This window comes from Portunus trituberculatus, chromosome 31, assembly GCF_017591435.1.
Source record: "Portunus trituberculatus isolate SZX2019 chromosome 31, ASM1759143v1, whole genome shotgun sequence".
NCBI lineage: Eukaryota > Metazoa > Arthropoda > Malacostraca > Decapoda > Portunidae > Portunus > Portunus trituberculatus.
In genome coordinates, this window is record NC_059285.1 from 13,413,889 (window position 1) to 13,438,777 (window position 24,889).

General features: G+C 40.4%; 1 protein-coding gene and 1 long non-coding RNA gene across 2 annotated transcripts in view; one reads left to right on the top strand and one right to left on the bottom strand.

Moving 5' to 3' along the window:
* Positions 1–3,888: 3,888 nt before the first annotated feature.
* On the top strand, positions 3,889–8,521 carry LOC123511167. The gene is made up of 3 exons (XR_006676695.1): positions 3,889–4,087; positions 6,529–6,685; positions 8,368–8,521. It is a non-coding gene; the product is annotated as an uncharacterized LOC123511167 (long non-coding RNA).
* A 9,519-nt stretch (positions 8,522–18,040) lies between these two features.
* The window catches only part of LOC123511168 (neuronal acetylcholine receptor subunit alpha-10-like), a 61,766-nt gene continuing 54,917 nt past the window's right edge, over positions 18,041–24,889 (bottom strand). Inside the window, 2 exon segments of the mRNA XM_045266823.1 lie at positions 18,041–19,068; positions 24,360–24,554. Coding sequence (XP_045122758.1) covers positions 18,978–19,068; positions 24,360–24,554 — 286 coding nt within the window. The 3' untranslated portion in view covers positions 18,041–18,977.

The window sequence follows — 24,889 nt, forward strand, 5'->3', positions numbered from 1 at the left end:
TTTGGTTTCTCTATATTGGGCTGTGTGTGTGTGTGTTTGATCTGCTGCAGTCTCTGACGAGACAGCCAGACGTTACCCTACGGAACGAGCTCAGAGCTCATTATTTCCGATCTTCGGATAGGCCTGAGAAATGGCACACACCACACACCGGGACAACAAGCTCACAACTCCTCGATTTACATCCCGTACCTACTCACTGCTAGGTGAACAGGGGCTACACGTGAAAGGAGACACACCCAAATATCTCCACCCGGCCGGGGAATCGAACCCCGATCCTCTGGCCTGTGAAGCCAGCGCTCTAACCACTGAGCTACCGGGTGTGTGTGTGTGTGTGTGTGTGTGTTAAGAAGAATATAAGACTATCATAAGATATAAGGAAAATATTGTCAGGAAAATAATCAATGCGCAATTAGTTATCACTTTCAATGAGAGATAATATTGGAATGTATTGTGTTGTGAATGCTGAGTTTAGTAATGTCGACATTTTGAAGCTCCCCACGGCAACTTGTATCCTTAAATAAACTAAAACCATAATAACACTGAATATTCCACACATAATTCCGTGATAATTTTCAAACACTGAAAATTTAACACATACAAGGACATAGTATTGGAATTTATAGCGGGCAAGGAGAAGAGAGTGAATTCCTTTAGAGAGCCACAGCTGATGATGGCGTCGGTACCTCCCGCCAAGACACGGTTGAGCTCACTTGAGTGCCGTTATATTTTCAGCCTGTATAGAGGTGACAGTGCCGTGTCAGAGGTGGTGGAGGTTATTAATGCACCAAGGAACAGGTGTGTAAAGTGTGGCAGTGGTGTTGATAAGGGATTAGTGTATAAGGAGGGAAAGAAGTGTGGTGGGCCGAGTGCACGTCTGCTTCATGTCAACAAACAGTGGTGATGGCCGTGTGGTGTTTGGTGTTGCTTATACACCCCACAACATGCCCATATACACCCAAACACACAAAGTGAAGTGATGACATTCCCTACAGCACCAGCGGCGAGACAAGAGAGCAATGCAACTCTTTACCACGACTCTCCACAACGCATCACCATAATTTATTTCAGGTATTTCTAAGGCCACTCTCTTATTTGTAGGTTTTCTTTGCATATGAGAGTGAAAACAGTGCCCAAATGTTGCAAAAGTGATGGGTATAACGAGCAGTTGTCAGTATTACCAGCTATTATTTGCTTCTTTGACTCACCGTAAGCCAAACATGTGTCAGAATGCATGTTTCTTGGGCAAGTTTTCCTGATGGGGCTTAATTTTGTTGTGGTGAGATAATAAATGCAACATAAGGATTATGGAGCCCGCGCTGCAGTGTTCCCGGATGTTACCTCCCGCCCGGCCCCTGCCCCACCCCCCGAGCTCCTCCCCTGTCCCCCCCGTGGCAACCTGCGGGTTCCAATACTTTTTTTATAAATTCTCTAAAAATAATATTACGCTTCCATGATGTGTTTTTATGGTTTCTCTAAACATTTCGTTGTGTTTGAAGTGTGTTCCGCGCCTGTGTTCGGTAAATATGTGGCGTTTAGTGGTGTTTTATTGCTTAAATATGAGCTGCCATAATCGTCAATATTTTCCAACTCACAATTTCATTTTTTTTATTTTGAGGTGTAACTGGGCAATTATTTTATCAAAGAATCGTCTGTACTTTTTAAACGTGAAATCAATCCATTGAGTGGAATATGTGGACTTTGAAGTGGTGTTTTGTCCCGTTTAACGTAATTTTTTATTTTTTCGATTTTATTTGTTTACGTTTCTGTTTGACGGTCAAACTCGTTGTAGAATGCCTTAAAAGAAAGCTCAGACTCTGTAGAATGTGTTGAAATACTCGCCAAGTGAAAATAGGTGGACTTTACAAGAGTTTTTAATGAGTTTAGAGTTTAATGGTTTTGTTTTACATAAATGCTCTTTCACTCGTTCACTTCTGGTTCTAGGTCAGTGTTGGATGCCTGAGAAGAGAGTTTATATTGTCTAATATTTTTCGAAAGAAATATAAAGGCGAAATGGCTGGACGTTTTGGCAGCGTTATCAGCGGAAATGTTTATATACATTTTATATACTTAATTTACAGTTTTTAAAACTAGTTAAGCAGGAGATGTTTTGATGTTTTGGATATTAATTAAAGTATCTATCAAGTCATAAAAAAGTAAGCATTCGGCCTTGGCTTAATTTTTTCTTGAAGTCATTTTAAAATTATTTACGTAATTCAGGCGAGTCGCCGTTGTTCCCGCGCTCTTGATGACGTCACAGCCAAGGTGGCGACTCATCATAGCTCAGGCCGGCGTCCCTCCCTCCCTACCGCCCAGTTCGTCTATATTTTGTCTAATATTTAGTGATTTCTACGTGTTTTCCCGTGTTTCTCGTCTCTGGTGTGTAGATATTAGTAGCAGAAGGAAGAAGGAAGGAGAAATAAAGGAGGGTGAGAAAGGAAGAAGGAGAAAGGGAGGAAAAAGTGGAGGAGCAGGCAAGCCACAATAGGTACTCTCCCTCCACTTCCTCAATATTTTGCCTAATATCTCGTGTTTTCTAAGTGTTTTGATGTGTTTCTAGGTTCAGGCGTGTAGATGGAGCAGTAGAAGAAAGAAAAAAAGTAAGAGGACGAAGAAGAAAGGAAAAATGGAAGTGGAAGAGAGGAGGAGCCAAGCCACAATATTTAGGTAAGTCCCCTTTTTAATGTTACCGTTCTTTATAACACATTTTGGTGTTTCTGGTTTATATCTGAAGTATTTTGAGTGTGTTTGGTAGTGTTCCAGGGTGTTTTGGGTGTATTTTGTGTGTTTTCAGTGTGTGTTAGATGTTTTAGGTATATTTTACATATCTTGAGTGTGGTGTAGAGGGGTGTTTGAATATATGGGTGTGTTCTGAGTGCGGTTAGGGGAATTTTGAGGTGTTGTATGGTGTATTGAGTGTGTTTTAGGTTAGTTTTAAGGGTTTTAAGTGGTCTGTGCGTGTGTGTGGAGTGTGTGGGGATGATTTTGGTGTGTACTGGGTGTTTTAAGTGGTCTGTGTGTGTGTTTGGAGTGTGTGGATAGGATTTTGGTGTGTGCTGAGTATTTTAAGTGGTCTGTGCGTGTGTGGAGTGTCTTGGGAGTGTGTGGGGATGATTTAGGTGTGTGCTGGGTGTTTTAAGAGGTCTGCATTTGTGTGTGGAGTGTCTTGGGAGGGTGTGGGGATGATTTTGGTGTGTGCTGGGTGTTTTAAGTGGTCTGTGCATGTCTATGGAGTGTCTTGGGAGTGTGTGGGTATGATTTTGGGGCACTGTCCCCGAGAAACCGTCCATGCGTGCTCACCTCAATTCCCAGCCTCCCCTTCACAGCTCCTCCACCTGGCTGATTTGACGTCACATAAAATGACAAATATATGATATATAATTTTGTTTGTGCATAGGGGTTTCTTGAGACTTGTCATGTATTTTAAGGGTTATGCAAGGGTAAAAAGGTTGAGAAACGCTGCTTTTCTTTGTTACCATATTCTCTCTCTCTCTCTCTCTCTCTCTCTCTCTCTCTCTCTCTCTCTCTCTCTCTCTCTCTCTCTCTCTCTCTCTGACCAATAGTGTGGCTTCATATTATGTGCTGCCAAATCAGCTGGGTGGAGGAGCTGTGAGTGAGAGCTGGGAATCAAGGCGAGTGCAGGATGGTTTCTTGGGACAGTGCCGATTTTGGTGTGTGCTGGGTGTTTTAAGTGGTCTGTGCGTGTGTGTGGAGTGTCTTGGGAGTATGTGGGGAGGATTTTGGTGCGTGCTGGGTGTTACTACTTGAGTTATGGGATTATTTATTAATATTTTGAAGTGTTGCGTAGTGTTTTGAGTGTGTTTTGGGTTAATGTCCTCACTTACTTTTGTTACTCTTGTATAATTTCATGGTATGATGGACACAGCTGAGGTGGGTCTCCGCTGTGGCCAGGCAGTTCAGCCTTGCCGTCAACCCTCCATGTGATGAGTGAGTTGCCGGTTGAGCTGGAATGTCCTGGTATTGGGGGCTCATCTGGTATTGTAGACAACCATCTGTCTAACCTGTTCGTGAAGAGGTCCGGTGTGACCCCTGGCAGGTTCCTGATGGTGTCCGGCACAGCGTTGAAGAGGTGAGCACCATTGTGTGAGAAGCAGTTGTGCATGCAAGTCTTTATTTTATGAGCCATTGCTTCTTCTCTCTTCACATAGCACAACTGCCTCTTCTTGGATGTGGTCAAGTTGTATGCCCACATTTGGTACAAGGCCTTCCAGGATCTTGGGATTTTGAGCATTTTAAAGTGGTTTGGGTGTGTTTTGTGGTGTAGGGGTGTTATTGGTGTATATTCTGATTCTGATTTGTAAAGTGCAGGGCAGGCATGTATTTTTGGGGTGATTGAAATATTAGTGTTGTCTTTCATTAACCATGTTACTGAAACAGGAGTCTTTTAGAAATACAACTCAGGTGTTTTTCAAAATCCACAGTTAGGAGGAAGTTTGTTCTTAAGAGTGTTTCTGCTTTTGATTTGATAGATATCATGTTAATCTGTCAATAGATCATCAAACATCTCTTAAAAACTGGAGAGGTTTGGCTGTGTCTTGGGGTGTTTGGGGTGAAAGAGTGTGTTTTTGTGGGGTTTGGGTGTGTTTTTGGGGTGTTTGAGTGTTTTAGCTGGTTTGGCAATATTTGGTGTGTGTTTAGGGATGTTTAGGAGTGTTTTTGGGGATTTGAGTGTGCTTTGGGTGTGTTTAGGATGTGTTTGGATGTGTTTGGGTGATGTTTGGATGTGTGTCTCATACGCATGTTCAAACACTAGCAAGGTGGTGTGACTTCATTTTTTTTTTTTTTTTTTTTTTTTTACTTATCAACAATCTCAGCTTTTTTCCCAACCTAACCTAATATAGCACCCCATAACCACTCCCTCTCTCTCCCTGGCAGTCCAAGCACTATGCGGCAAACTATGACATCATATTTTTTTCAAATTTTTTTTTTTTTTTTTTTTTTGTATATTTATTTTTTTCCTCTTTTTTTTTTTTAATAATTCCCCGCCCATTCTAGCCTAACCTAGTGCAACAACCCCAGTACTATTTCCCCCCCCTCTTTTTTGCAGTTCCGTCCATGTTTTTTAATGTTTTTCTAATATTTTCTTGTTTTCTCTTACTTTTTCAACAATTTAAGGGCATTCTGTGATCCAGATCTGAAAAATTGATGTAAAAACAAAGTTATAGAATTTATGACTTGAAATTTTTAGGATATTGTAAGCTATTGGTTGTCTTTGAAATATTTACCTTGTTGTATTGATATGATAATCCAAATATCTTACTTATGTGTTTTTAGGGGGTTCAGATTTTCCTGTATAATCACTCCCAGATCTTTTTCCTCTTTAGTCTTCATTATTTTTTCCTCTCCCATCAAATAGTTCCATACTGCTCTTCTCTTATTCTTTCCTAGTTCCATTAAGTGACATTTGTTGACATTAAACTCCAATTTCCACTTGTTGCTCCACTCCTAGATCTTGTTTATATCTTTCTGTAACAGCAAACAGTCCTCCCTGGTTTTGATAACTCTTAGCAGCTTTGCATCATCACCAAACATATTAATATAATTGATTACCCTAATGTGAATGTCGTTTACATAAATCTGAAACATAATGGCTAACACTGACCCTTGTGGCACTCTGCTGGTTACTTAACCCCAAGATGAATGAGTATGTATCTCTGATCACAGTTCTCATTTCCCTATCCTTCAAATAATCTCTTGTCCATTGGAGCAAGGTTCCTCATAGTCCTCCTATGTTCTCTAGTTTCCAAAGTAGTCTTCTATGCGGGACTTTATCAAAAGCCTTTTTTATGTCCAGGTATACTGTGTCCACCATCCGTCTCTGCTTTCCAGTCCTTCTGTAACTCTCGAGTAGAAGCTTAATAAGTTTGATACACATGACTTCCGTGTCCTGAACCCAAATTGTCTTTTCAATATGATTTGTTCTTCTTTCAGATGTTTAACCCATTTTTCTTTGATAATTATTTGACACAACTTCCCCAAAACACTTCTAAGTGACACTGGTCTGTAGGTTAGTGGTTCAGTTGCCTTTCCTCCTTTAAATATCAGTATTACATTAGCTCTCTTCCATTCTAGTGGAACTTTCCCTTCATTTAGTGAACTTGTAATTATTTCCCAAATTGGTGTGTGTGTGTGTGTGTGTGTGTGTGTGTGTGTGTGTGTGTGTGTGTGTGTGTGTGTGTGAATTTACCTAGTTGTAGTTTTACAGGGCCTGGGCTTTACGCAGGTGTGGCCCCGTCTCCATATCTACACTTATCCAATTTTTCTTTAAAATTATGCACACTCGTTGCTGACACCACTTCACCCAAAGTGTTCCACGTCTCAACACGTCTTTGCGGGGAACTATATTTTTTAACATTTCTCAGGCATCTTCCCTTCCTCAGCTTTTTACTATGCGATCTTGTTGTTTGAATGTCATATTCTTCTCTCAGTCTAACCTAACCTTGTGATTTTACTTATTTATTATTTTTTTTAACTAACCTAACCTAATCTAACCTAACCAAACATTTGCAGGTCCGCTTAAAACGACACACCGATTTATTTGAAGTCAAGGACGGAGATTGAAACGGCCTTGAAAAACACCACACCTGTTTTGTCCACCGCCATCACCACCTTCTTCCAGATCAAGGACAAAGTGTATTACAGATTCACACATAAGGAAGAGGTGCATGTGAGTGTGTTTGGGTGTGTTTGGATGCGTTTGGGTGTGTTTTGGCTCTGTTTGGGTGTGTTTTGAGGTGTTTTGAGTGTGTTTGGTGTGTTTTGGGGATTTTGGGTGCATTTGGGGTGTGTTTTGAGGTGTTTTGGATGTGTTTAGATGTGTTTTGCTATATTTGGGTATATTCAGGTGTGTTTGGGTGTGTTTGAGTGTGTTTGGGTGTGTTTTGAGTTTTTCATGTGTTTTTTATGCATTTGCATGTGTTTTTGGATATTACAAGTGTTTGGGTGCAGTTTTGGGTGTGTTTGTGTGTTTCAGTGTGTGTTATTTCTCTCTCTCTCTCTCTCTCTCTCTCTCTTGTAAGAGTTTTTGTGTTATTGATAGAGTAGATGTCATACTAATGTCAATAGAACCATCAAACTACCCTTAAAAAACCGTGTGACTGAAATTAGTCTTTTTAAAATATAGGTTATGTTGCCACAATTTTCAACGCCCACATGTGGCTTTTGATAAGGTAGATATCAATGTAATCTGTCAATACAGCCATCAAACCTCCTTTAAAAACCCGTATGATTCTGATTTGTAAAGCGCAGGACACACACATTTTTGGGGGTTGGTTTTTGCGGGTGATTGAAATAGTAGTGTTGAAACAAGTGTCTTTTAGACCACTGTTTTTCAAAGTCCACAGTTAGGAGGAAGTTTGTTCTTCAGAGTGTTTTTGCTTTTGATTTTATAAATATCATGTTATTCTGCCAATAGATCATTAAACATTTCTTAAAAACTGGAGGGGTTTGGCTGTGTTTCTGGGGTGTTTAGGGTGAAAGAGAGTGTTTTTGTGGTGTTTGAGTGTTTTGGGTGGTTTTGGGATATTTGGGTGTGTATTTTGGGTGTTTAGGAGTGTTTTTGGGGAATTTGGGTGTGTTTAGGGTGTGTTTGGTGGTGTTTGAATGTATTTGGGTGATATTTAGATGTGTCTCTCATCTGCGTGTTGAAACACACCAAAACACACTAAAACAAGCACACCAAAAACACCCCAGAAGACCTCAGAACACCCCAAAACACACCAAAGCACACTCTGAGCACACCAAAAATACCCCAGAAGATCTCAAAACACATCAAAGCACACTCTGAGCACACCATAAACACCACAGAACATACTCAAAACATCCCAAAACACACCAAAACACACCAAAGCACACTCTGAGCATACCATAAACACCACAGAACACACTCAAAACACACCAAAACATTCCCAAAACACACTTGTTTTCAACCTAACCTAATCTAACACACCATAACCACTGCTTCTCTCTCTCCCACAGATTTGAACCTTGTGTTTTTAAGTTTTTAATGTTTTTCTGTTTTTTTACATTGTTCCTGTGTTTTAATGATTTTTTAATGTTTCCGTATGGTTTTCATTCATTATTCCTGTGTTTTGGTGTTTTTTAATGTTTCCCTTTGTTTTTCTTACATTTTGTTAGGTTTTTCAATTTTTTTTTGACAATTTAAGCCTCCTTTCCAACCTCACCAAACCTAGCCTAACCAGACACCCCAAACCAATCGCTCTCTCTCTCTCTCTCTCTCTCTCTCTCTCTCTCTCTCTCTCTCTCTCTCTCTCTCTCTCTCTCTCTCTCTCTCTCTCTCTCTCTCTCTCTCTCTCTCTCTCTCTCTCTCTCTCTCTCTCTCTCCTGCAGGCCATGAGGGAGGCGGTGGAGGTGTGGGGGGTCCAGCACGCCATCACAGACAACCTGCAGTTCATGCTTGGGATGGAACACACTGGGACAGCCTCGGACCATTGGTGGGAGGAAGACAAGGCTGTGGCAATTTTGCCACTCAGACCTGTTGCCATGTTACTATTACTGCACATCCTAAGAAGGTGTGTGGATGTGTGCATGTGTGTGTTTACCTACTTGTATTTACGTAGTAGTATTGTACAGGGTTCGAGCGGGCCTCATAGCGTCATGTCTCCATGTCTCCATTTATCCAATTTTTTCCTTAAAGTTATGCACATTATGTGGTGTAACAACTTCACCACTCAATGCATTCCACTTTTCCACCGCTCTATGAGGAAAACTATTTTCCAATATCCTTCATACACTGCCTCATCCTGATCTTCTTTACATGTCCTCTTGTCCTTCCATCTTCTGTCATCAGCACCAGGTCTTCCTTGTCTATTTTGTTCAATGCCATTGACTGTCTTGTACACTGTTATTAGGTCCCCTCATTCTCTTCTCTCTTGTAAGGTTGGCAGTCACATTTCCTTCAGCCATTCTTTATATATTAGGTCCTTTAGTTCTGGCACCATCTTTTTAGCAATCTTCTGTATCTGTCCTAATCTTCTTATATCCTTTTCAGAACTCGTGGAGACCACACCACAGATGCATATTCCAGCCTTGGGCGTATCATGCTTGTGATGATTTTTTTCATCATATCTTTGTCCATGAATTGAAATGTCATTCTTATATTTATCAACATTTTACATGATAATCCGAATATCTTGCTTATGTGTTTTTTGGGTTCAGATTTTCCTGTATAATCACTCCCAGATCTTTTTCCTCTTTAGTCTTCATTATTTGTTCCTTATCCATCAGGTAGTTCCATACCGGTCTTCTCTTACTCTTTCATAGTTCCATTATGTGACATTTCTTGGCATGAAACTCCAGTTTCCACTTACTGCTCCATTCATAGATTTTGTTTATATCTTCCTGTAAAAGCAAAACTCCCTCCCTGGTTTTGATAACTCTTAGCAGCTTTGCATCATCAGCAAATAGATTAATATATCTGTTTATCCCATTGTGAATGTTGTTTACATAAATCTTGAACATAATGGGGGCTAACACTGACCCTTGTGGCACTCCGCTAGTTTCTTTACCCCAAGTTGAGTACGTATCTCTGATCACAGTTCTCATTTCCCTGTCCTTCAAATAATCCCTTATCCATTCTGATAAGTTTCCTTGCAATCCTCCCATGTTCTCTAGTTTCTAAAGTAATCTTTCATGAGGGACTTTATCAAAAGCCTTTTTTATTTCCAGGTATACTGTGTCCACCATCCATCTCTGCTTTCCAGTCCTTCTATAACTCTCGAGTAGAAGTTTAATAAGTTTGATACACATGACCATCCTGTCCTGAACCCAAATTGTCTGTTCTATATGACTTTTTCTTCTTCCAGATGTTTAACCCATTTTTCTCTGATAATTATTTGACACAACTTCTCAAAAATGCTTGTAAGTGACGCTGGTCTGTAGTTTAGTGGTTCAGTTGCCTTTCTTCCTTTAAATATCGGTATTACCTTGGCTGTCTTCCATTCTAGTGGAACTTTCACTTCATTTAGTGAACTTGTAATTATTTCCCAAATTGGTGTGTGTGTGTGTGTTTACCTAGTTGTATTTTACGGGAGGGGAGCCTATGGTGGTGTTGTCCCATCTCTGTATCTCACAGTGTCTAATTTTGTGTTCAAGTGGTGGTGGTGGACTTTGCACACACCACCTCTCTGTCTAGTCCATTCCATATAGCTATCACTCTATGGGGGAAGCTGTTTTTCTTGAAGTCTCTTCTGTAGTTGTCTTTTGTGAGTTTTAGTCCATGTCCTCTTGTGTCCCTTACGTCCCTCTTCAGCAGGTCCATCCTATCAGGAAGCTCCATATTATTCATTATTCTTTAGATGGTCAACAGGTCGCCTCTTTCTCTTTTCTGCTCCAGTGTTGGTCAGTCCAGTCTCTCCAGTCTCTTTTCATACGTAAGAGCTGACAAGGTTGGGGCCAGTTTGGTGGCCGCCCTTTGTAGCCTTTCAATTTTCGTGATATTCTTCCTGGTGTGAGGTGACCACACTACTGCTGCATACTCCAGTCGTGGTCTGATCAAGGATGCCAATAACTTTTTCACCATATTTTCATCAATATATGTGAATGCAATGGTAATATTTCTCAGTAAGTTGTAGGTCTCACCAACAAATTGATATGTTTATTGGGGAACATTTCCTTTGTTATGAGAACTCCCAGGTCCTTTTCACTTCCCACCTTCTTAATCTTCTCTTTTCCAAGTTTGTATTGTCTTGTTATACTATTTTTGCTCTTCCCAAATTCCATTATGCTACATTTCTTAATGTTGAATTCCATCTCCCATCTTTTCCTCCATTCTCATAGTCTATCTAAGTCCTGCTGTAGAGTTCCACCATCATCGTGCGAGCCAACTTTCTTCAAAAGTGTTGTGTCCTCTGCAAAGAAACTCCTGTAGCTTTAATTTGTGTATGGGTGACTTTTGACGTGCTGGAACGCATTCCTTACTATTACATGTTGTAATGGGTTTGGTATACGGTAATTTTGATTTATGCTAAGGTTTTCAGGAACGCATATGTACCGTTTAACGAGGACTTACTGTATATTGTTGTGATATTGTATTTTTGATTGATTTCAGCTTCAATATGGCCCGTGAAGGAAAAGGTATGTAATCTATTTTCTGTATAGCATGTTTATTGTTAAGTTCTCGTTTGTTAGTGTGTTGTGTATGAGTACTTTTTTTCAACCCAACAATTAGTCGTATGTTGTATCTATGGTGGTGTTTGCTTGATTTAGGTTTAACCAATACTAAAGTGTGCTTATTGTGTTGTACAGTTTTATGCATGAGAAGTGAATGTTATTACCTTTAGGTTTTCCTGTTACACTTCTGTGTAGTTTGTATTGCTTTGCTTTACGTTGTTTTTGCTTTGCCTCACTGATTATATTCATATCCTTGACCAAATATACTTTATTGCCAGTCTAACTGGTTTTCATGAATGGAAAGACAATGGTATGATTTTTTTCTCTGAATTGAAACATGTTTGTTTGCATTGATGTAGGATACGTAGCTATGTGTTAAAATGCTTAATGTATATTTGACTTGCTTGTGTGACGTCTCTGCTTTCCATACTCTTTAGTGATATTTTGGCTGTAGCTCTGTTGTGGCATCTTGCATAGATGATGTGATAAACTATGTAGCTTTTGTCTGCATGTACACCAATTTACTTTTCTCTATATATACCTTACTTCTTTTGCTTGTTACATTTATTGTGTATGCTTAAAAAAACTGAAATTCACTCAACAAGCTGTGTAGTGTGTTCCATTATAATCATTAGTGACTCAAGTATTTTCTGTTCTGTGAAACTAAGCCCCTCCTACACATCATTCCTACCCATTATCCTGATAATTACTCAAATGTCAATTTTTCACTGCTTAACTTTTTTAACTTTGTTCAAAGTAATCCCTTTGGAAGAGAATTAAGGGTTAAGACACTATCAAACTAAGTTGGGCCTCCCACCTTGTTATTATTTTTTGAGAGCCCTTTGTTTGTTTGTGTGTTGCCTTAGGTTAACACCTTTATCATGTAATACACAGTTTCCCTTACAGTTTTGATCATCATTAGGATTGAGAGACTAGAGTATCCTGACTTATAGTTTTGTCTTCAACAATTATGATGAGACACAGCATGATTAATACATTGAAGTATTCATTATTGTTTAAATATCATATTTAAATACTAAACATGAAATAAAAACACAAATAAACCATTGTTTTTTTTCTGCTATCTTTATTATAAGTGTTGACTCAACACACTACAAAAAGGTACATACACACATACTGTGTATGTACCTTTGGGCATAAGGGGCTAAGGGAGCTGGCGTTGGGTAGCCTGTACGTGACGGAGAAGCAGAGACGAGGGAAGGGAGGCGGAAGATTGAAGGTAGCCCGGCAGGGTGGATGGGGTCAAAGGAAGGCAGGCAGGAGGGGATAGGGGGGAGTGTGTGGCATGAGGATAACAAGCAGTTAGCAGCCTCTTGTTCCATGTCCCTGTGTGAAAGTATGGCAAGAAAACAAATCTAGTGCGGTATATAATTAATCTCACACCAATCTCTTTTTCTTAGCGTTGAAATGTGTCTCTGAGCACAAAGTTAGTGTGATCTTATAATGTGGTGTGGATGTGAGGGCGTGAGGTGGGCGTGTGTAAGCCAAAGGAAGGGCAGCACATTCGAAGACAGCCGAGGTGATCCCACACCAGCTGAAGAAATCCTCGGCCTTTTGTCTTATGACGGCGGGCGAGTGCGGTTCCTTGTGTGGGCGTGCGTGGCGTCGCGGTTAGTGTAGTGATAGTGTGCGTTAGTTTATCCTATTGAATGCGTCTTCCTCGCGTTTGGATTTGGTAAGTTGAGGTTGTTATTTAAGCCTCATTATCACTACAATAAAGTATTAAGCCGCTACTAAGCATTAACCTGAACCACGGGACTCCTATACTGATCTCCGTTAATAATGAAATACTAGCTTTGATAACCACACCACACTAACTCCCTCCTTCTCTTTACAGGTGAGTACCCGTATCACAGGTCACACCGTGGGACTGACACCGCTGGAGCAACCCTTCGGAATAAAGTAAAGTACAAATTACGGTTTGCTAGGCGTTAGGTTTTAGGCATAGGGCGATAGGCGGCGCGGCTAACCATTCTCTTCAAGGTACAAATTAACCTCTTCCAGGTACATGTTAATTATCTAGTCTTCCCCAGTAATGCCCTGGTTAGCGCACCGTGGCGGCGATCCAGGAGCCTCGTGCTGGTGGTGACTGGTGGTGGTGGTGGTGGCGTGGTTGGCTGGCTGGCTGTGGCGGGCGTGCACTTGCTATCATATGAGGCGCCCCGAGCCAGAGGGTACCAACCCACACGAACCTACTTTCGAGAAAAACGCGTTTAAAGTTGAACAATTAATACTACCGTAAGATCGGTCACAATATTATCATATTATACATCATTGGAAAGGTCTCGGCAAGACCTGTCATGCCATGTGTTTTTTAATAGTATATTCTATGTCTTAACTTTTACAGAGATTATTATAAATACCCCTACACCCGTAGCGGAAATTTTTTCCCAGGAAGGTTATGTTTTAGGTTCATTTTTTCAAAGTGTATGATAAAACAAACATTATGTAAAAAAATTATGACGATATGCTTTTAACTCGATTTTTTACGATTTTTTTTTATGAGCGAATAAAGCAATATTTCCCCCTACCGTAAGATCGGTCACAATATTATCATATTATACATCAATTATGGTGCTATCGTTTAGTACGGTTAGTGAAATGATGTACAGTTTCTTATCCCGTTTTTAGTTTTATCTATTTTTTGGGTGTGGTTTGATATGGTATGTTTTCTTGTTCCAGGGTTGTGTGGTAGGTGCGTTCACTGGTCTGGGCTGTGTTGGTGCGTGTTCTGAAGAGATGACCGCAGACACGCTGGCTGCTAATGACTTTAGAGCCGCACAGAGGTAGTGTACTAGGGCTGGGAGGGAGACGATTACTGGATTCGAATCTGTAGAATCTTGAGAGGCGATACGAATCCGATTACTACGTCAGGATTCTTGAATCCGGTATGGAATCCATTCCTCGGACGAGGTCTCTTATTCCTGTGTAAAAATAGTTACGGAGAACAACGTAAGAGCAAACTAATTTGTACAGTATAGCTTGTATGATGTTATTAATCATGCTTTTGGAGTATATAAACAATGAGGTCTGTGGGACTAGCTTTTGTGTATGCTATAGTCTGACCAGCCTTAATTTACGGCCGTGGGGAGGGGTGGGGGGCAAGCGTCTCTGTACAGTGTTGCCACGTTTTCACTACTGTTCTGTTACACACACTCTCTCTCTCTCTCTCTCTCTCTCTCTCTCTCTCTCTCTCTCTCAGAGAGGAAGATAAGCTAAAATGAAACCACAGTTACTTTTTAAATATATATATTTTGCCATGGTTCCTGTAATACCTCTAAAGACAGCGTCAGCACTTGTGTATATAGAGCCACAGAGCCATCAGGCCATCAGGAGCCCCGCTAACAGAACCCTAGAGCCATCAGGGGGCCCCGCTAACAGAGCCATCAGGAGCCTCGCTAACAGAGCCACCGTGAGCTTCGCCTACGTACAGCATTGTTACAGCTTTGGTCACTAGGGAGCAGCACAGACGCGCCTCGCTACTTACAGTGTACTGCTCCTCGGTACAACAGAGTCCTTAGTCTAGCTACGTAGTACATGTTACGTCACGCCCTCGTCTTGTCACTGGTTCACTCCTCCATGCTGGGTTTCCTCGGACGCTTGCTCTCTTTGTCATTGCCGTTATTCAGACCACTGGGAATTCTGGTTAAGTCTTCTATGGTGGTTTCTGAAGATAGCGACACGTCTTCTCCAAGGTTATCACTGCCACTATCCTCGGTTCACGAACACTAGAGACACAAGCCACTCCTCATGATCGACGCTCTAACCTGCTACTGCTTGGCCATGTTTAGTGGAAAGCGTGCAATTTACAGTGCTTCGTTGTTTCTTTATCACCACGATCAACTACTTGCTTGGAGTACATGAACACCATCCTTCACTGTATTCACTAACTGTCTTATTACTTGAACACAAAAGCAGGTCGGTGGCGTTCGAAGAGAAGACACGGAGTGAGTTTTTACTGGCAAGTACATTTTTTTGAGCGGCTGTGAGATTTATATGTATTAATCATCTGGAGGTGCTGAGTGACGCCTGCAGGGCCCGCCAAGCTCCACGTGAGGGAAGGGCTTGTGTGTCTAACGTTGAATTAAGTATTGTGTCTTTTCAGCTTTTCAGGAACAGGTTATCTCTTCTACCAATGTTGTTTCAGCCAGTGTGGCATTCTGGTTCAACTATTCACCATTGTCATTTGGAGATTATTTTTCTATGGTCGTTTTCTGAAGACAGTGACACTCCTTCACCAGTTATCAATATTGTTAGCATCGAAGTTTATTAAAATGTCTCTCCTCTCTCTCGTAGATCAATAACATCTCTGGTATTCCGCATCAGTTATTATTTGTTATTTGCTTTAGAAGAATGACAACAGAAACAAACAACGCTCGTGCACAACCGACTATTAATTATTGGGAGTATTCAAGTCAATGATTTAGATTTTACTCTCTTCCACAGATAATGCACGACTTCTCAGTTCCCTTTCATTGTAGTGCATCAGTTTATACAATTTCCCCTTTACTAACCAACCAGCCGTCCTCTTTCTCTTTTCCTTTTCCTTCATTCACTAAACACAGTCCTCTCTCTCTACAAGTACATATACACGATGCTTTCCTCCATTAGGTCTACAAAATACACAGCAAAACTCACCAGCAAACAACACTGCACTGCTTCTACTAAATACGCCCTGAAAATATTGCATTGTCTTTCTCTTTACATATATTGCAAAAAATCACCGCCATTCACTGTACATCAATAGTGTGTTCAGTGTACGATGTCCGTCTTCCTCTGTACGATGCAAGTGTCTAGAGTTTCCACAGTATGTTAAAACTACGTACATTGTTGCTTCTTGCGTAGATGATGAGTGTACTACGAAGTCTCTCTCTCTCTCTCTCTCTCTCTCTCTCTCTCTCTCTCTCTCTCTCTCTCTCTCTCTCTCTCTCTCTCTCTCTTCTATATATGTAATTTTACTAATTTACTATGTGGACGTGTGTATGTACGTTTTATATCATGTGTACACCACTTTACGTACATACAATGCCGTGTGTGTGTGTGTGTGTGTGTGTGTGTGTGTGTGTGTGTGTGTGTGTGTGTGTAAAATGTGCACATAATATAGTTCTTTCTTATAGTAAACAGCTACGTACTACACACACACACACACACACACACACACACACACACACACACACACACACACACACACACACACACAGCTTAACCCCACCCAACCGCATACACACATATACATACATATATATCATTACGAGAGAGAGAGAGAGAGAGAGAGAGAGAGAGAGAGAGAGAGAGTTACAAAAAAAATACTAATGGAAGATTTTAAAAGTTTCAAGCGAAGTAAATTAGAGAGAGAGAGAGAGAGAGAGAGAGAGAGAGAGAGAGAGAGAGAGAGAGAGAGAGTCTGGTTTGGAGGTGGAGGAAAAATAAAAACATGAACGGAGAAGCAGAGTGGAATAGAATAAAAGAAAGAGAAACAAATGAAAATACACAAAAACATCCATGAAGAAATAAAGAAAAAAAAGAAAGGAAGAAAAAAGATAAATGATGACAATAATAGTAATGAAATAATAAAAAAAATAAGATACCTATTTTCTATCCTATACGTCTGTGTTTCTGTTGACCTATCTACACAACTGTCTACCAATTATAATATACCTATCTATCTAGTATCTACCCTTTACACCTACCCAACTCTATACACAAGCCTATTCATCACTAAACCCCCCCCCTGTTTCGCTCTCCTATTGAATCTATCTCTCATATACTTACCTGTCTACCCTTTACACCTACCCATCTACTATATACACAAGCCTATTCATCACTAACCCCCCCCCTCCCTATTTCACTTACCTATTGAATTATCTCTCATATACTTACCTATCTATCCTTTACACTTACCCATCTACTCGTAAACAAGCTTACTCATCACTAGTTCCCTATTTCACTCACTTATTCACTCTATCTCTTCTTTACCCACTCAGAACATCGGATATCTTACACACGCTTCTCAGACAGCTCTCTTGCTTCACACAACACTACATGCACCAAGGAATATAGAGAACTTACAGAATCCTTGACATGCTCTTACCTATTCATGCATCCTTCACGCAAAATTAAAACTAAAATAAATAAAATAGAAAAAAATAACGAAAAAATGTTAATGACTTTTTATTATCATGGCAGTCCCCTTCAGTACTGGGACACAATTTTTTTTTTACCTTGAGATTTGTGTACTATTAGACCTTTTTACTGACATTAGGAAGGGTCCATGGAGGTCAGCAGATGTTTAATGGCCGCAGTCTTCACTATTTAATTCCTCCCCCCTACATAAGTTTCTGAAGCTGTATAAAGTCACCACATAGTCACCAGAATGAATATGGAAACGCGTCATGGTTCTAATGGGGTTGATTATCTATCTATTGCATATTTTAGAGACAGGCACCTTAAATGGGTCTCTTTATTTTTCTAACACTGATTTTTGTTGCCTTTGGTCGTTTATCCCTCTTGCATAAAAATAAATAAATAAATATATCGAACCAGCCATGACATTTCACTCCCAGTCTCTCCTCATGTCGACTCACTGCACTGCCACCAAACAAGCCAGTATCTAAGCACTTATAGGCGTGGGTGCGTGGTGTGTGCATGTATAGGTCTGGTACTATTTGAACTTCTTTAAAAAATATAGGCCTAACTTGCGTGCATAGGCTGAGAAAAGCAAGGAGAAAGGAGGGAAATATACAGAATTTTTGTTCGATATTGTTTCCTCTCTCTCTCTCTCTCTCTCTCTCTCTCTCTCTCTCTCTCTCTCTCTCTCTCTCTCTCTCTCTCTCTCTCTCTCTCTCTCTCTCTCTCTCTCTCTCTCTTCCTCTTCCTTCGCTCCGCCTCTCTCTGTGTGTGTGTGTGTGTGTTCGGGGATAAGATGTTGGAAATTTGTTGTTTTTTCCTTGTTTTTCTGTTTTAAACTGATGAATAATGTACCAGTTGATGTGAAAAAGGAATGATAAAGTTTGTGTATGTATTGTCTAATTGCTAAACACTGTCTTCTCAACTCCTTCAGTGCTGTGACGCGTTTCCATATTCATTGTGGTTACTATTTGTCGATTTTATACAACTTCAGAAACTTATGTGGGGATCGAAATAGTGAAGAATCTGGCCATTAATCCTCTGACCTCCATAGACCCTTCCTAATGTAAATAAAATGGTCTAGTCGTACACAAATCTCAAGGTAATAATGTGTCCCAGTACTGAAGGGTTAAACAGCTTCAAAAACTTGTGGGGATCGAAATAGTGACCACTAGTCCTCTGACCTCCATAGACCCTACCTGATGTAAACATAATCGTCTAATCACACCCAAAACACGTGGTAAAAGTGCGCCCCAGTACTGAAGAGGCTAAGGTTAAATCGATAAATTTTGTAAATCTTTCCACGTGAAGAATGAATGATAAGGTGTGTGTGACATTTTTCATTCCTAAACTGTCCTTTTTTTTTTTTTTTTTTAGTGAAATTGACAAGTTTTGAGAGACTGACGATGCAAAAAATGAATGAAAAGGTGTGTGTGTGTGCGCGCGCCATTTTTCACTCCCAAACTGTCTCGAGTGGAATTGACAAGTTATGAAAGACTGGCTTGTTATTTTTTGTAGTAGAAGATTTTCAGGGCTAACATAAAAAGCCAGCCTCTCTCTCTCTCTCTCTCTCTCTCTCTCTCTCTCTCTCTCTCTCTCTCTCTCTCTCTCTCTCTCTCTCTCTCTCTCTCTCTCTCTCTCTCTCTCTCTCTCTCTCTCTCTCTCTCTCTCTCTCTCTCTCTCTACATGGTGAAGAGCTTGGTGTGCGGAGACATATACATGATGCCGAAGGTCGTGCTGATGGTGGCAATGATGAATGTCCACAGAAGAAACCTGCGGAGGGAAACAGAAAGAAAACATCATAGAAAACCAGTCCTGTCATTATTATTCAAGGGGTTACTATACTAGAAAAACCGTATATGACACTATGGTACTATTTCGCTCATAATAACGTACTATGCGCCTATGGGTACGTTAAATAAGCTTTCTAGCGCAGCGTGGGTGTCAGAGCCAGGGAAATTATGTTAGTAAGGTGTTGAAATGCCTGGAAGCGAGAAATAAGCGCCGTGTGAAAATTCTGGATGTGTGTTTTAAATGTGGTGATTCTGTGTTGGTGTTTGTGTGAGAGTGTGTATGTGATGTTTAGGTGTGTTTTGGTTGTGTGACGGTGTGTGCTGATGTTATGAGTATTGTGTGGGTGTGAGTATAAGTCATTTTCACCGCGACCATTTTCAAAGACTACAGAGACCATTATTATTCGAGTTCTAAAGAGCATTTGTCCTGTTGATAAATGCGGAAAATTTGTTAACGTGTCACTAGAATTACTGAAGCACACTTAAAAAATCTGTGTCACTTCAACTAGAGCCCTTTGAAAATAGGCAAGGTGTGGCGCAGAAGTATTTGTTTCAGAATATACCGTAGGCCTATGTGAGGTTATGGCCGGGTGTGTTGTGTGTGTATAGGCATAGGGATTTTGTGACTTTTAACAATATTTTTCTCTTACTTGCAAAAAGAAGAGAAAAAAAAAAAAACTACAAAACAAAATTAATATGTGACTTGTAAGTTTCGGTAAGGTACGGTTTATGTGTGGCTTTTGAAAATAGTGGTGATCGTGAGAAAGCAAAGTGTATATTCTGTTTATGACGTGTTGGGTGTGAGAGGGGTGGGTGTTATGCGATGTTATAGGTGTATATGGGTGTACTGGATGCGTGTAGCGGTATATATGTCTTACAGTGTGATTATAACGGTAGGTAGCATAAATGGGGGTAAGGAAGGATGCATATAACAGTCAATCTTTGCATTTCAGGGTGTGTAAAGGTGCAATGATGGAGTCACTATGAGTAAACTATCATCCTTCAAGAAATTCTACAGTGAAACAAGTCAATTACGTTACGCGAATACTTGAGTGTTTAAGAAATAGAAAGAATATTCAAGGCAAGACAACATGGAGACACACACATAAGGATACACTAAGAAGGCTCATATTCGGGAACACTTGCTTTCATTATATCACCGCGACTGTTTTCAAAGGCCACACACAAACCGTACCTTACCAGATCTCACAAGTTATTTATAAATTCAATTTTGTATTGTTTTTCTCTTCTTTTTTTTTTTTTGTACGTAAGGGAAAAATACTATTAAAAATCACATAATTCATCGATTATATGCAAACAACCAAGTATATTTTATGACTTATTGGGATTTTCAAGTGTATTTTCAAGATTCAAGAAGTTTAACAAGCACTTTCTTGGGCTTTCAAAAATATTCCTTCAGTTGATAACAGAAAATCTTGTTAACCCCTTCAGTACCATGACGCGTTTCTATATTCATTCTGGTAACTATTTCGTGACTTTATACAGCTTCAGAAACTCATGTGGGGAGATTAAAATAGCGAAGACTCTGGCCATTAATCTTCTGACCTGTATAGACTCTTCCTAATGTCTATAAAAATGGTCTAATCGTACACAACTCTCAAGGTAAAATATGTCTCAGTACTGAAGAGGTTAATCTGTCAATAGAACCATAAAAAACATCCTTGAAAACCCGTATAACTTCAATAAGAGCCTTTTGAAAGCAGTGGCGATGGGGCGTTGAAGTGCTCCAGAGTATAACAAAGAGATGGGGTTGTTTCAGGGACGCTTTGTATCGTGGAAGGCTTTGTATTGTGCACAGGAGAGGCGTTCATGCTTGGCTGGGTCGGTGTTGGATGCGTTCTGGTGGCGTGGACTAGAGAAATAATGAATAAATAAAGGAGAAAATGAATAAATGATAAAAGAAATCATCAAAGCGTATTTTTCTTTTTATCTAATCTCTCTCTCTCTCTCTCTCTCTCTCTCTCTCTCTCTCTCTCTCTCTCTCTCTCTCTCTCTCTCTCTCTCTCTCTCTCTCTCCAGCTGCCAACCAAACCCAACACAACACGCTTAAACAAACAAACAAGGCAAAGCGAAGCGAAGCGAAGCCGATAAACACAACGTAACAAACAAAACAAACACATGCAAACAAACACAAGACATCACTACAACAAGCTAAGCAATTCAACCCAATCACTGATGTTGCAAAATTTTCCATCAATTTCCTCAGTGCTATGACGCGTTTTCTATATTTTTTATTTATTTTATTTTTTATGGAAAAGGGGACGTTGGCCAAGGACAATAACAAAAAAAGGCCCACTTGATTAATTCCGGTGACTGTTTGGTGATTTTACACAGCTTCAGAAACTTATGTTGGGGATTAAAATAGTGAAGACTGTGGCCATTAATCTCCTGACCTCCATAGACCCTTGCTAACGTCAATACAATCGTCTAATCACACCCAAAACTCACAATAAAACCCACGTAGTAGCACTGAAGAAGTTAAGACGTATAGAAAAGAGAGAAAAAGAGAAAAGAAACCTTATTCCGTTACTTTTCTTGTTCTCCTTTATGGCTGACAGAAAAGACAACAACAACAACAACAGGTAAAGGGTTGAGTGCCACTACAAACAAGCTTCACTATTAATCACTTACTTATAAACGTATCTCTTTTTATTATTTATTTATTTACCTACTACACAGGTGCATAGAGTAGTGGTGGTGGTGGTGGTGGTGCACTGGGTGGTGGTGGTGGTGCTCGTGAGGTTAGGAATGCTCCGTGCAAGAAGAGGAAAGAAGAGGAGGAGGAGGAAGTAGTAGTAGTAATAGTAGTAGTAGTAGTAGTAGTAGTAGTAGTAGTAGTAGTAGCAGCAGTAGCAGTAAAAATGAAGGAGGTAAGCAGAGGAAGATCAAGAAAGGAAAGGTAGAAGGAAGGAAAGAAGATTAGAAGAACAAGTTGTATAGGAAAAATAAAGAGGAAGAAGAGAAGACGAAGGAGGAAGAGGAAGACAAAGAAGAAAAAGAGAAAAAAAAGAGAATAAGGAGAAAAAAATAGAATGAGAATTAGAAGAAGAAAAAAGAAGAAGAAGAATTTAGCGTACAAGAAACAGAAGATGGAGGAGGAAGAAGAAGAAGAAGAAGAGACAAACTAAGAGGAGGACAGGGAAGAGGAGGACGAAGAAAAGAGAGAGAGAGGAGGAGGATAGAATGACGAAAAACGAAGGAGAAGAAAGAGGAAGAGAACGAGGACAAGGATGAGGACGAGAAGGAGAAGGCGGAGGTGAAGAAGAAGAAGAAGAAGGACGAGGAGGAGGAGGAGGAGGAAAACGAATAGGAGCAGGAGCAGTAGTAGTAGTAGCAGTAACATCATCATCATCATCACCAGGAGGCAGGCACGTGAAGAGGAGGAGGTGGAGGTGGAGGAGGAGGAGGAGGAGGAGGAGCAGGCGAGGACGTCAAATTGTGAAGAGTTTAGTGTGTGGCGACTTGTACAGAATGCCGAAGGTGGCGCCGATCGTGGAGATGATGAAGATCCACAGGAGGAATCTGATGGAGGAGGAGGAGGAGGAGGAGGAGGAGGAGGAGATTGATAGTCGGTGCTCAGTTTTGTGTTGAGAGAGATATATATATAGATAGATAGATAGATAGATAGAGAGAGAGAGAGAGAGAGAGAGAGAGAGAGAGAATGTACACAGATAGTAAAGACAATGAACACGCACGCACACACACACACACACACACACACACACACACACACACACACACACACACACACACACACACACACATACACGAACAAACAAACCCTAACACATACAACAAAACATTTCGTATAAAAACATACATCAAAACAAATGAGTGAAGGAACACAGACATCACGCTAACACACAAACGCACACACACAAACAGAGAACAGTAAACAAACAGTAAACAAACAAACAAACAAACACATTAACAGCCACATCAAAAATAACACTTAATTAATTTTTTTTGGTTAATATTTTTTTTTTTTTTTTTTTTTTTTTAGAAAAATGTTTATAGAAGAAAATTTTGTTGTTCTTGTTTTTTGTTTTGTTTTGTTTTCCTTCTAAATAAAACATATGGATACGTAAGAGATATGTATGGTAATCTCTCTCTCTCTCTCTCTCTCTCTCTCTCTCTCTCTCTCTCTCTCTCTCTCTCTCTCTCTCTCTCTCTCTCTCTCTCTCTAACAACCATAGAAATTCCCTCTTCACTCGCTCTTTCTTCCTCTATTTTTTTTCTTCTTTTTACTTCTACATCCTCTCTCTCTCTCTCTCTCTCTCTCTCTCTCTCTCTCTCTCTCTCTCTCTCTCTCTCTCTCTCTCTCTCTCTCTCTCTCTCTCTCTCTCTCTCTCTCTCTCTCTCTCTCTCTCTCTCTCTCTCTCTCTCTCTCTCTCTCTCTCTCTCTCTCTCTCTTCTCTCTCTCTCTCTCTCTCTCTCTCTTTTCTTCTACATATTCTTTTCTCTTCTTTCTTATTTTCATATCCACACCTTCTCTTTCCTTTTTCTTCCACCTTCTATCTTCTTCCTCTTCTTTCCTTTTCTTCCACCTATCTCCTTTGTCTTCCCTATAATATAATCCTTGCCTCTTCATACTCTTCCATTCCCTTCTCCTTCCTATCTTCACCTCTTCCATTGTTTCCAGCTATGTTTCCTTCTTTCCTTCCTTCCTTCATGTCCTTCATCTTCTATTTCCCTCGTCTCCCATTCCTTCACTTTTATTTATTTTTTTTTCTTCGTTTTTCTTTTCTCTCATCTCACATTTTCATTATCATGGGTTTGTTTAATTTTCCTTCTTTTTTTTACGATCTTTTTTTTTTAATCCTATATATATATTTTTTCATTTTCTATTTTCTCTTCTCCAATGACTTCCTTCTTCTACTTTCTCCATTCCTACAGGACTTTTCTTCTCTTTCCTCCACTTCTTCAAGTTTCTCCTCTTTCCTTCACTCCTACAGGCTTCTCTCATCTCTTTCCTCCACTCCCACAGCCTTCTCTCCTTTCTTTCCTTCATTCCTAGTCTTCCCTCTTTTCTTTCCTCCACTTTTACAGCCTTCTTTCTCCTCTTTCCTCCACTTCTACAGCCTTCTCTCCTTTTTTTTTCCTCCATTCCTAGTCTTCTCTCATCTCTTTCCTCCACATCTACAGGCCTTCCTCTTCTCTTTCCTAACCTTACAACCATATAAGACTCATAACCTCAAGTGACCTCATAACTTCATAACCTTATACAGTAGCTCCTCCCCCCAGACTCACCTGTCCACCACCAGCGCCACCTGCTGCCACTCCAGCCTGATAGTGTCACGTCTGTCCTGCTCGGCGAGGCGGATTTCGTTCTTCTCGATGGTCTGGTGCACCTTGTTCAGCACCCGCAGGAAGTGACGCTCGAAGTGGTCCAGACACGGGTGCGAGGCGGGGCAGGAGGCGTTGTGAAGGCAGCCCCCCGTCATTCTGTATTGGGTCAGGGGAGAGGTAGTCAGTCAACCATCTCGTGTTCTCATACGTTTGGGTCTCTCACGCACCATGACTGTTTTCCAAGGCCACAGAAGACGAGAGTAGACGAGAGAGAGAGAGAGAGAGAGAGAGAGAGAGAGAGAGAGAGAGTCAGGGTGCGCCATACTGTAACTGCATCTACTTATATAGCAAAGACGAAGCAGAATAATGTAGATAAAATAGAATAAGGATATTCTTTTCCCTTTCCTTAGTTTTCCATCGCTTTTCTACTTTACTATCCATGAGAGAGAGAAAAAAAGTGAAAATAATGACGGAGAGAAAATTAAAAAGAA